We start from the raw sequence: 13,737 nt of genomic DNA on the forward strand, positions 1-13,737 counted from the left end.
ACTGTTCCCTCCTATGTCTGGCCACTACTTCATGATCTGTCTTGCTGCATTATCATCCATTTCTCATGTCCGTATCTTCTAAGTATAGAGTGTTCTTCTTCCTCAGCCTTCTCCTTCTTGGTGAGCTCATCAGTTTACATTCGGCTCTCATTTTTATACAGCTGACCTCCAGATCTATTTATCCAGCCCTAGTCATTCTCTTGAGCTTCAGGACCACATTACTCCCTGTCCATTGGGTGTTTCCAACTGGGTATTTCAAGCTCAGTGTGTCTAAATAGAACAAATTATCTCTCCCCCAAAATCTTCCCCTCTTCTTGGACCTATCTCTTCTTAGGGCAGCACCATCCTTCCAGTCTTTCGAGTTTGCAGCCTCAAATTCGTTCTTGCCTCTTCCCTCTTCCTCATTTTCGTATCTTGTCATTTGCCAACAAGATCTTTCATATTCATCTCCTCAATTCCATTTATATGGCTACCATTTTTGTTCCAGGCCCTTATCATCTCTTGCCTGGAACACATAGAAGGGAGAGGAATTCCTGGGCCTCTTAATCTTTTCTAGGAGGATTATGAAACTATACTTTTAGCACTGGTAGCAAGCAATCACTTGGCCGTGGGAGAAATATAAACGTACATTCAACACATCACTGTAGAATTCTCCCTGCTCTCATTTTGGAAAGTGAGATCATTAATTATTGTCTTGCTAGAGAATTGCTCTGACTAATCACTTTTGGATTTCTTTAACTCTAGAAATAATTTCCCTTCCCCACTTGTCAACACTTCATTAACAATTTGATAGCCACATTTAGCTTCCTTTTCCTTTTTTCACTCCCCTCTTAACTTCTCTTACCAACTGTTATGGCAAAAATATTTTCCTTTGAGTTTGTGTGGTAGGTTACTGCTGTTGAATAAATCTATCATAATGCAGAAATCATTGAGGCACAAACTTAATTTTTATTATGCTTGAACACAGGTTCAGGATTCAGAAAAATAACCCTGATCAAAGATTAGGATTTTTAGGAGGCTTTTTAAAGACAAAAAAATACATTAGAGAGAAAGAGAAATAATTTTTGACATACAACAACTTCATATGTCCTCTTAGGTCATAAAAGTTGAACAAACTTAGTTAAACAAGATCATAATTTCAGACATCCCCTAAGGAAACAGATCTAGTAAAATAGACTCTATAGATAAACTAAGTCAACTTACATATTGGAGGGTTCACAATGGGCCACTTGAGAGGCAAGTTTTACCTGTCTCAAAGATAGCTACAGTTGGAGAGAGTTGGGATTCTCAAATGAGGCAAGCCTTGACTCCCCTTTTAACTTCTTTTCAGAGAAATGTTTGAGACCTTAAGTGAATTTTCACATTTCATAGGGCAGGTTTCAGCCAGCTCATTTACCTTCTAACTAGGAGAAACTCCTCTCCCTCATAATAAAAATTAATAAAAGAAAATAAAAAATTCTCATCATACAACTACCTCTCCTATCCTGAGCCTTCATCCTTTTCGCTCAGCTGAAATCCTTCTCTTATCACTCTGTACCTCCTCTTCCTTTTCATGTCCTTCTGCACTAGTACTTTTCTGTTTCCCTAGTCTTCAGTTCTAGTCCTTCTCTTTCTTCAGTTCTAACACTTTTCCTTTCAGTTGGAGTCCTTATTTTCATTTTTCTTCAGTTGCTGCTAAATTCTCCCAAATTCAGGCTCTCCTTCAAAATTCCAGAGCCTTCCTAAGTGCTTTCACAGTTCCTTTTTCTTCTTAAGCTTTCTTCTCCTCTTGTTCCTTCTCCCATGGAAACTGGAATATGTATTTAAGACTCACAAAGCTCTGAGTTCAAATTTGGCCTCAGATATATAACACTTACTAGCTGTGTGAACCTGGGCAAGTCACTTAACCCCATTGCCTAGCCAAAAAAAAAAAAAAAAGACTCAAAAAGCTTATGGATTAAATTTTTACATCTTGTCTGCTGAAAATATACAAAACCTAAATCAGGTGAATTCTGATTCAGTGATGAATTTGATTTGAGCAATGTTTCAACCTTTCAGAAGTGAGATAACAGCATCATTTGAACTTTTAGAAGGAGCAAAATCTGGGTTAAATAAGAGTTGCCCCCCAAGTCCTTGGTCTTAGAAACTACCCTTCCCCACATTTTTTGTCAGTTCTTTTGAGCTAAGAAGGGAGGCTTAAATTCAAATTTCCCAATAAACCTGTAAGTCTTTGCATCTTACTGTGAATACTTTAATCCTATTTTTGTTTTATTTTCCTCCTAAGGCTGATACAAGATTATTGTCTTTGAGATAATGGCAATCTTAATCGCCAGGGAGTACTTTTTTTTTTCTTTTTCAATAATTAATTAATTAATTTTTAGGTTTCAACATTTACTTCTATAAGATAGTGAGTTTTAAATTTTTTCCCCTTTCCTCTCCTCCCCTCTTCCCATATTTTCCCATTATTCATGATGTAAAGGAGAATTAGAACTGATGGGAGGAACCATGAGATAAATAAAGCAATAAAACAAAACAACAGAAGAAAAGGAGAGCAAATAGTATGCTTCCATATGCATTCAGACTCCATAGTTCTTTCTCTGGATATGGATAGCATTTTCCATCTTGAGTCATTTGGAGTTGTCTTAGATCCTTGCATTGCTAAGAAGAGCCAAATCTGTCAAAGCATCACACAATATGGCTGTTACTGTATAGAATGTTCTCCTGGTTCTGCTCACTTCACTTAGCATCAGTTCATGTAAGCCTTTCCAGGTTTTTCTGAAGTCTGCCTGCTCATCATTTCTTATAGCACAATAGTATTCCATTACATTCATATACCACAACTTGTTCAGCCATTCCCCAATTGATGGGTATCCTCTCAATTTCCAATTCTTTGCCTCCACAAAAAGAGCTGCTATAAATATTTTTGTACATGTGGGTCCTTTTCAGGGAGTCCTTTAGGGGATGACAAACCTGAGTGAGCTGCACAAAATGGAGTGAGTAGCTTTAGACGGTACTGGAGATCTAGAGATAGGCCATAAAGTGCAGAAAGATTGGTGGAAAGGGTACCAAAGACAAACTAAAAACTTAGGTAATTTTGCTCAGGGCTCCTTCCACCGAAAATCATTTTGCCCCACTGCCTTTGCCTCAGTAGTATTTTACTTAGACCGAGGATAGCCACTTGGCAAGGTGATTTGGAATTGGCTAGACAGAGTAACCTTAGAGGACCTGACTCCTGCTGCTGTTCAGACCTTTTTAAGCATTCTGTACAAATATCCCCCTACAACTAGGACCTTTTAAATCATACAGGTTGGACTTGCTGCCATCCCAGCTTCGTTCTCAGCAAATAGTTTCATTGTTCTTTTTGTAATTAGTTATGTTATAGATAAATATATCCTCAACACCTTGAGAATCCCTGAATTTGACCCTTTTTTTCTTTGCATCCCTAGCATGCTTGGGACCTAGTGTAAAACCTCCCACAACATTTGACAAAGAGAGCAAGCTGTCAGGGGCCAGCCCTGAAGGCCCCATTGGTCCTAGAATTAGCATAAATTCCAGAGAAGTGTCTGACAGCCAGATGTGAACTCAGTTGAATGTCTCCTAGACTTTTAAGTCACAATAGACAATCCAGCCATTTTGGTTCTAGCAGTTAACAGAATAAAAACTGCCATATTATTTTACATATTCTATGAGGCATTAAATTGAAATCACCACCCTCATTCCCCAAAGAATATACCTTTCTCTACATCCAGCCTTAGTAAGTGAAAGGACTTACCTTATGGAGATAATCTGTTGAACACAGTAAGTGTTTTTTGAATAGAATATAATCATAACATTACCATAATGACACTTAAATTTGGTAGGATATTCTATTTTCCCAGATGAAATCTATGGAAACAGTTTGATTTCCACCATGATTGACAGTTGTAACTGTTCGGACTCCAGTGATATTGAGCTGAGTGATGATTGGGCTGCCAAGAAATCTCCCAAAATCTCTCGGGCTAGCAAATCACCTAAACTCCCCAGGTAATCTCAACTTTTTGTAAGATTTTGTGTGTCTTCTTCTATAAGTATCTGTCTGTACATTCATATATATATATTCAAACATCATTACTTGTCATTGTAATTGTCACAGCAGTTACAGCAAAGAGTGGATGAGGGCTGGGGTAGGGCAGGATTTTTATAAGATCTTTCATTAGATTCTACTGTTGAGGTGTAGGAGTGCTGGGACCCTGAAATAGCAACATGCGGGTCCTGCCCAAATGAATTTGACCCAAGCCTTCTTTTAGCCAGAGATGATTTATTAGAACACTGATTGGGGTGAGCTAGATTCCCAGAGAGTCTACACTATTGGCCAGATTTTAAGAATCTGAGCTCCTTAATGGAGGCCAAGATGGATCTTATATACTATAGGAGGAATCTAGGACTGACCAAGTAAGTCTGGGGTGACTGTAAAGAGGGGTCTAGATTGGGTCTGGATGGGAGTGGCCAGTAAGCTGGGGTGACTGTGAGGTAACAGAGAAAGCCAAGGACCTGGACCATGTGGCCCAGGGAGAACGGAGTCTAGATAGGATTAAGGGTAGGAAGTGGCCAGGGGCGATCGCAAGATAAGGAAGAATTGGGAGATTGGGCATAGGCTACAATGATAGGGCAGTTGGCAGGATGATAGCCTCAGGTGAATGCCAGAGACTTGACCTTGTGGGAAAAGGAGAAAACTTAAGTTCAGGGAGGGGTTTCCCAGGGCCCGACCCCATCACTAGCAGATAAAATTAGAGTTTTGGGTTTTGTTTTGTTTTGTTTTCTTATACAGAAAAGTCACTCAGTTAGGAAACCTGTCTAGCCCTTGAAACTCTTCTCTGTAGTTCCTAGTGATAATTACAATATAGGAATACTTCTCTGACTCAATTTTTCTATCTCAAATTAGAAGCAAAGATAGGGCATAATTTGTCTAACATTATGGAGAATATTTAGATGAAATGCCTATAAACCCTCTAATTGCAAAAAATATGTTAAAAAGAAAAATATTTAGTAGCTGCTGGCTCCCTAATGAATTCTCTTAAAAGACTAACAAAGCATTGTGGTAATGAGTGCAGTTAGTGGAAAAAGCAAAGCAGTGAGAAGGCAGGAGACCTGGGCATTCATTCCAACTCTGCTCCTAACTAGCTGTGTGATTGTGAGCTGCACATTAATCACCTTCCCTGGGTCTTAGTTTTCTCCTTTGTTGAAATGAGAGGGTTGTACTAGATGTTCACAAAAATCCTTTCCTGTTCAAAAATGCTGTGATATCATCAGTATGGTGCTTGGTCTCATGATCTAGGCATTTGACCCCCCAATAGCCCATCTTTCCCACCTAAATGAGGCACTCTGTCACCATAGTTAAGCCTTTTTTGTAAGCCTTCATTACCTTGTTTGATAGGCTCATGACCACATAATGTAGTAGGTAGAGTGCTAGAATTTTGTGTCAGATCAGGATTCAAAGCCTTGCCCAGAAACTCACTAGCTATATAATAATGGGCAACTCACTTAGCCTCTTGGCTGAGTTTCTCCATCTGTAAGATGGAAATAATGCTATTGGCACTAGCTACTTCACAGGTCTGTTATGAGGAAAGCACTTTGCTTTTTTTAAGGCATTATGTATTGAATTGTTATAGCTGCCAAACAATTAAGCAAAGTAACCTCTCCTATTGTATTTTATAACTATTAATTTTAAACTTTATAACATTTTCTTAGGGAAAGATTCACATTAAATGCTGTTATATTCATGTTTTAATGAAGAAACTGGTCCTCAGGGATTTGCTCAAGTGTGTTGCTAGTAGTAAAAACTATTAATTCAATCTGTTAAAATCAAGAATGTGTTACATAAAGTAATAGTGTAACAATGAAGGACATAAATTTTTGGTTTATTTTTTTTTCTATAATAATGAGAGTAAATGTTTTCCTCCCACATTCTTCCTCGTCATCTTCAGTTCTGTTTTTGTGTTATATTCCCAGCAGAGGCCACATATATGCATGCATACATATGTGTATATATAGGTACATGTGCATATGTTCTTTCTCAGGATCACACAGCTAGTAGGTGTCCAAGGCCGCATTTTAACTCAGGTCTTTCCAGGCTCAGTGCTCTATCCACTGTACCATCTAGTATCAAAACATCTTGGAAGGAATTGTAGATGTCATATATTTGGATAAAAGTCAGTCGTTGTTTTCTTTTCTTCCTCACAAAGCAAAGGAAATAGGATATCATGCCACTGACATGTCAAACTGAGTCCTGGCCTTTAGGACTATCCATTGATGAGAAAGAGAAATGATTGTTTAACATGGAAAGAGGGGATTAAAAGTCAATTTGTAGATTTGAGACAAGTATTTGATAAGTGATTGTGTAGTTTAAATATTTTTACCTGTGAGTGTGTAATCATATTTAACTCTGCTTTCTGGCAGAATTAACATTGAAGCCCGAAAATCTCCAAAGTTATCCCGAGCTGCTCAAGAGATATCCAGGTCTCCAAGGTTACCAATTAGGAAACCTTCAATTGGCTCACCAAGCCTAACTCGGAGAGAGTTTCCATTAGAAGATATCACTCAGGTAGCATATGCTTTCCAGGCTCACGTTGTCTTTTTGTATCCACAACACCTGTCTGGTTTTTTTTTTGTTAAACATGTGATTTTGATAAACATGACATGCTTCCTTTAGTTTGCTTTTGTTTTTTACTTGGTGACTGCTGGTGAGGTGGAGAAAGGTAATTTATGGACATTACAGTATCAGTAAGTCTCAGAAATGATCAAAGATAAAGTGTGTTCAAAGAGTGAGATGCTCTCTTTCCTCTAGCCTTTCCATTTCCAGGCTGCAAATGAAAGGGTGGCACAGAGAAAGTAGTGATGTTAAATAAATATTCTTTGAGTAGAAGATAGTAATCAAATCTGGCTGATAGTTGGAGAAGTAGACTGGCCCTTCACCTGCAGTTACAAAGTGGGAAGTAAGACTATCGTAAGAAGATTAGCAATGTAGTATTTGTGTGGTATTTAATAGCAATGTAGATTTACTAATAAAGATTTATTATGTAATATTAAGTCTAAACAGTTTTCAGTAGGGAAGTAGGCTTCAAAGTCATAATACATCTCCGGACTGGTTTTTCAGATAGAGTTGTGGTGGCCAGCTAAAGGAAAAGTGGAAAAGACAGCACAATAAGATTAAAGACAAGTTCCCAAATAAGGTATTTTCTCTTTGTTCCAAAGGAAGAAGGGATTCATCTGTGTTATTTAGCGCACTAGAGCCCTGAACAGGAGAAGCTTCTAAGAGAACATATTAGAGAGCTGATATTTGTTCTGAGAAATACTTTGCTTTTAAAATTGATTATAGTATTCTGTGCTCTTGGAAAATAATAGAATAATAAATCAGTTTGTGATTCTTCTTTTCTTTTCTTTTCTTCACAGCACAACTATCTTGCTCAGGTTACATCTAATATCTGGGGAACCAAATTTAAGATTGTAGGTTTGGCTACTTTCCTGCCAACTAACCTTGGTGCAGGTAAAAATTTATTCGATGTTCTCTATCTGTTAATCTACACATCGAGTTTTGAAATAAAAAATGGACTGCTGTGCTACTGTGGTTCTGCAGTCTTATTTTGCCTTCAGTCTTTTTTTTTTCTTTTTTTCTTTTTTTTAGGCAATGGGGTTAAGTGACTTGCCCAAGGTCACACAGTTAGTGTGTCTGAGACGGATTTGAACTCAGGTCCTCCTGACTCCAAAGCCAGAGCTCTATCCACTGTGCTTGCTTTCAGTCTTGAGCTGGTGGCAGAGTCAATAGAAAATTGGAACTGTAGTCAAGAAGACCTGAATTCAAATCCAGCCTCAGACAATTACTGGCTCTGTGACCCTGGGCAAGTCACTTAACCCCAATTGCCTAAAAAAAAAAATTCCATGGTGTCAGTTCTTAATAAATACAGTCTTGAGCTTGCTAAATTAATCTTCTTAAGGACAAATTATATTATCTTTACCGTAGATGTTGTCTAAGGGAAAAAGTGAAAAACTTACCCAAGGGTCACTGAATAAATTGGAGACAAAATTGGACCAGAGAACACAGATCTCAGGCATATTATTTGCTCATCCACCTTGTCTACATTGATTGCTTCATTAATAATAATAAATAGATATGTGTGTTAAGTATAGAGATTTATATACCAAAGGATTGTTTTTAGGGCAGTTTCATCCTAACATGCAGCAAAGTGGTATGGTGGAGAGAGCAGTAGGCCTGGAGTCAGAAAGATCTGAGTTCAAATCTGGCCTCCAACATTTACTAGCTGTGTGACCCTGGGCAAGTCACTTAACCCTCTTTGTCTCAGTTCCTCATCTGTAAAATGAGCTGGAGAAAGAAATGACAAACCACTCCAGTATCTTTGCCCAGAAAACCCCAAATGGGTTCAACAAAGAATTGGCCATGACTGAAACAATTGAACAACAACAAATCATACTACAGGGTGTCTCTTTGGTTTGAGAAATCATATTGACAAGGATTATTATTCTTACTTGCATTGTCACTCAAGAGTATGTAGGTCTTCATTGAAGTGTAACATGACGCCATATTACCACAGTTCTCAAGTGGACGACTGACTCCTATTTGGTCTTAATAAGCTGTCTATAACTTTTTTTTTAACATTTTATTGATGCTTTTCATTTTTAGTTTTAGTTTTTAAATATTTTCCAGTGTCTCCTATAAAACTTTCTCTTTTAACAAAGAAAATGAGTTAAGCAAACATCTTTATAATACCTCCATCTGATGGTGTATGTAGCATTTTGTATCCTTAATCTTTGGTATTATCTTGGTGAGGAAAGTGTGAAGCTATATCTTCTAGAGACTACTATATTTATCCAAATTCTGTTGTCATTTTAAAGTTGTTTTCATTTACACTATTGGGTCATCATACTTACCATTCTTTTGGTTCTTCTTTCTTTACTTCTTACTAGTTTTGTTTAGTGTGATTTTCTAATCCTGGGTCTTAGGCAAGCCATCTTCTAGTATAATTAAAGCCTATAAGATAATTTTCATAAATCAGATGTTAGTCTTTTGCATTCATCTTCATCTGTTAGGCATTATTTGCCTATTTATGAACAAGTTGAAACAGAGGAAAAGAAAGGACAGGAAAATAATTTGAAACTGTTTTGCCCAATTATGTCAATAAATCTCATAAATAAGATGAAATGATATTTACAGAAATATAAAATACCCAGATTAATTAAGAAATAGAGAATTTAGATAGCCCAATCTTTTAAAAAGAGAGAGAGAAAGTAAATTATAGATAAATTCTTCCCCCAAAATATCCCAGGACAAATGATTTTACAAGTGAATTCTATCAGACATACAAAGGAAAATTATATAAAATATTTGGAAAAATAGGAGAAAGCTGTTATCCTACCAAAGTCCTTGTTTGAGACAGATATGATCCTGATACCCAAACCAGGGAGCACTAAGTTAGAAAAAGAAACTGTAGATCATTATCTCTAATGAATGTTGATGGGATAATATTCAATAAAAAATTTAAATTTAAATTTAAAAATATTAGCAAAGAGACTACAATAATACACTATTTCAGGGTTGGATTTAAACCAGGAATGCAAGGTTGGTTCAATATTAGGGAAATTATAAATATAATAAACTATATTAATAACAAAACATTTAGTCATATGATTATAGCAATAGATTCAGAAAAGGCTTTTGACAAAATATAACACCGATTTATGTTAGAAATACTAGAAAATATTGGAAAGAATAAGTGGACTTTTCCTAAATAGAATAAGTAGCATTAGCAGTGAAGGAAAATTGCTAAGAGACCTTTGCAGTTAGATTGGGTAAAGTATTTATTTGAAATGGTTTTATAAATGCTACCTATGACACTAAGGCAAGAAAGAGAAATGAGAAAATACACATAGGCAGAGAAAAAATGAAATGAGCACTTTTTTGCAGATGATGTAATTTACTTACAGAACCCTAGAGATTCAATTACAAATCAGCAGAAATAATCACGATACTGAAGTAGTAGGATATAAAATAATCCCACAGAATTTTTTTGCCTTTCTGATATTACCAACAAACCCAGAAATAAGAGATAGAAAAAGACATTGTATTTAAAATAACTATAAAATGTATGGGATATTTGGAAGTCTATTCATCAAGACATCCACAAGAATTATATGAATGTAACTACAAAACACTCTTTACAGAAGGAAGTATTTAAATAATTATAGAATTAATTGCTCCTGATTGTACCGTGCTAATGTAATAAAAATGGCGTTACTACATATATTAATTTGCAGAATCAGTGCTGTTCCTATCATCTACTAAGTAATTACTTTATGCAACAAGACAAAATTATAACAGAATTCTTCTGGAGGTGCCAAAAGGTCAAGAATCTTATGAGAAACCATTTTTTTAAGTGCAAAGAGAGGGGACCTAAAAGTTTCAGATCTTAAATAATAATACAATGCTGTAATCTTCAAAATAATTTGATACTCATTTAAAAAATATTATAAGTATGTAAGTAGGACAGATTAGGTATACAAGTTCCTAAAGCATAATAACATGGTATTTATTTAACAAACTGAAGAAGACTAATAAACTGAAGCTACTGGAATAAGGATTCACTGTTCGACAAAAACTACTTGGAAAAATAAAAACCTCTCTGTGAAAACAGACTCAGAGAGCAACATCTCATACAACTATAAATGAATGTGTGACTTAGTTATAAAAGATTATGTCATAAATTAGAGGATCAGGAAATAGAGATAACTTCCATAATGATGATTAAAGGGGAGATTCTTATCCCAACAAGGGATAGCAGAGGTTTTAGGAGATAAAATTGAAGTTTTTGATTACATAACATTGAAAGTTTTTGCACAAATTGAATCAATGTAGTTAAAGTTAGAAGAGAAGGGAAAAGTATTTGCAGCAATTTTCTGAAATCCAAGATATATAGAGTCTAATATAAATACGTAAGATAAGATTCGTTCCCCAGTAGGTTAGTGGTCAGAAGGCAAGTTGTAAAAGAAGAAATTCGATTTATGAATTACTATAGGAAGAAATTACCAACAGTAAGATAAATGCAAATTTAAGCAGTTTTAAGGTTCCACTTCATCCCATCGAAGTGGCAAAATGAGTAGAGAAGGGACTCTCTCATGATAATATTGATATAAGTCTTCAAATTACATATTGGCCTTGCATATTTTTCTGCTATGCCTAATTTACTTTAATCCTATTTAAAGAGGCTGAGTGAAATTTTAATTTCAAATTGATAATTTATGCAACATGAATTCAAACACTTCATAAAGTACCAGTAATCAGTAATCGGGGTCTTCTAGATAAAAGTTACCCTGTTCAATGGAGGGAAGACAATAGATGTTTCGAAAAATCTTGCCCACTGCCTTAGTGCCGTTTCTCCAGTCCCCCCTGCTGCTTCTGGGACTCATTCATTATTGAGATGTGCCACTGAGAACCATTATTGTGGCTTCAAAATGTTATTTATGACACTTCCAATAAGCAACCTACCAACATTTTTTCCCTTTTTGGTGGGTTGCTGATGAAGCACATCAGGAAGAATTTCTAGTATCTTCTAATTTAGACAGTCTACTTAAATGGAAGTGTTCAATCCAGTGTACAAAGCTCCAAGATCAAACATCACACATAGTAAAAAGCAACTATAATACTAATGAGGTCCAGCCTATACTGTAATTTCCATGGTTTCCAATCTTTGTTAAACATCAAAATACATAATTATACTGCTGATTAGTTATTTTATTCTCTTACATCATTATTATCAATTCTCCAGTTGGTTTTGTACATATTAAAGTTTTGAATAATTTACCTGAGTTGTGTGTCTTCTCACAAATGTTTTTTAAAAAATATTCTGAACTTGTGGTTTTGTTGTGAGATAAATAACTAGAACCACAATTTGTAGTTTGAATTCAGAGATCTAGTTCATTATTGTCTCAAGTCCCATCATGGTCCAGTGCCCAAGTCAAGATTAGAAATCTTGCAGTTCTTTGGTATATGTTGGCTTAGAGTTATAAGGAGTTAATAGCCTTTCTCTTCTTATTCCCATGAATTTTCTGACACTTGGAATCTCCTCATATGATATGTCTCTGTTAATCACTATATTCTTTCTTCCCATTAGTAATCTATAAAACCAGCCTGCTGCATCTTCAGCCTAGGCAGATGACCATATATCTCCCAGAAGTACGCAAGATTTCCATGGATTATATTAATTTACCTGTCTTCAACCCTAATGTTTTCAGTGAGGATGAAGATGATTTGCCAGGTATGCAGAATGTAGCAGTTTCTGTATAGATGAATAGATCTTGTGTGTGGGCATGTATTTGTAATTGTCTTTACTCCTCTCAATTATTGAAGACAAGTTTCTTTCTTAATAACAGGATACCAAATGGAAACCTTACTCATGGATTTTAAAAGAGAGAAAATAATACAACCCAGTGTAAATTGCCGCATATATTAATGTGCGTGATAGATTTAGTCTTGTAGAAAGTCTTAAGATGCCCACACAGCAAGTACTTAGGCCATTCCAGTATCCAGTAAGTATCACACAATGTCTTACCTGCAGTAAAGAAGAGAAGTTGTTAGAAGATGAAGGTGAATGGGGGTAGGGATCATAATGATGACACTTTACATTGTATCGGACTTTACCCTCCCACAATAATAATAGCAGCTTGTATTCACATGATTTTGTATATTTTACAAAGTGCTTTCCTCACAGCAGCCTTTTGAGGTAGATATTGGAAGTGTTATTATTCTCCACTTTACAAACTCAGAGATTAAGTGGTCTATTCTGTCATAGAACTGCTAAGTAACAGAGATGGGCTTTGGGCTTCTGCCTTCTGACTCCAAGCCCACTTCCCCTTCTACTGGAACATCTTGCCACCCTAAGATCTTTCATATCTAGCCCAATTAATCTGAAAAAACTCTTTGAAAAGAAAAATATATAGGTCTCTACTGAATAATAATTACACACAAAAACCACATTTTTTTGTTGACTGGACCTTCCATTGATATGGGGAACTCCTAGTGAGAAAACTCGATCCACCAGTGCAGTTCAGTGCCTGCTCTTCACCTTACACCCTTAGAGAGCGCCCTAAGCCTTGAGAGGCTGTGTGACTGGCCCCAAGACTCACAGGCTGTGTGTGTCAGAGGTGAGAGCTGAACTCATTTCTTCCTGACATCAGGGCCATCTCTATGCACTGTACCTTGTTCCCTTACAAAATTACTTTATCAAAAATATATTTACTATGGATATTTTCTCTCAGGTCTGATATTCATTTCTTCCCTGATTTCTCTCTTCATTTGTCATTTTCATATTAAGGACCAAAGCCATCACCACTAGTTTTGTTCTAAGAAAACACGAACAGCTAGAGCCATTCTTCATCATACCCCAGGTGGCTTCTGTTCATTTCAGTTCCATCCTTTCCCAGTGAATAACTACCACTCAGGGCAGTGGTTGTAGCCATAAGCACCACCTGCCAGCCTGACAATGTCCTTTCTTCCTTCCATGCAGCTCTTTTTCCTCACTTGTCAGGAAATTTCAGCTTTTTCCTTCTCTTTTAGGGTGAATTTTTTTTTCTGAATCTTTTTGATACAGTGATAGTCCCTGTAGTGCTTGGATCAGGTTACACTCAGAAATTTCTACCTTGCCCTAAAGGCAGCCTTCCCAGCTACCCTCCAATTCCTTGGATAAAGTGGTACTGCACTAGCTCAAGGGGCGA

The 13,737-nt window shown here is 36.4% G+C and overlaps 1 protein-coding gene across 4 annotated transcripts in view; it reads left to right on the forward strand.

Annotated features, from left to right (window-relative positions):
- LOC114031491 (tubby-related protein 4) overlaps positions 1-13,737 on the forward strand; it is a 266,210-nt gene that overhangs the window by 238,702 nt on the left and 13,771 nt on the right. For all 4 annotated transcript variants that reach the window (XM_027846585.1, XM_027846587.1, XM_027846586.1 and 1 more), the window contains 4 exons: positions 3,858-4,002; positions 6,415-6,559; positions 7,408-7,501; positions 12,138-12,281. In XM_027846585.1, coding sequence (XP_027702386.1) covers positions 3,858-4,002; positions 6,415-6,559; positions 7,408-7,501; positions 12,138-12,281 — 528 coding nt within the window. The remainder of the gene's footprint in view (positions 1-3,857; positions 4,003-6,414; positions 6,560-7,407; positions 7,502-12,137; positions 12,282-13,737) is intronic.

The sequence above is a fragment of the Vombatus ursinus genome, unplaced genomic scaffold, assembly GCF_900497805.2.
Source record: "Vombatus ursinus unplaced genomic scaffold, bare-nosed wombat genome assembly UNPS02015175.1, whole genome shotgun sequence".
NCBI classification, from domain to species: Eukaryota; Metazoa; Chordata; class Mammalia; order Diprotodontia; family Vombatidae; genus Vombatus; species Vombatus ursinus.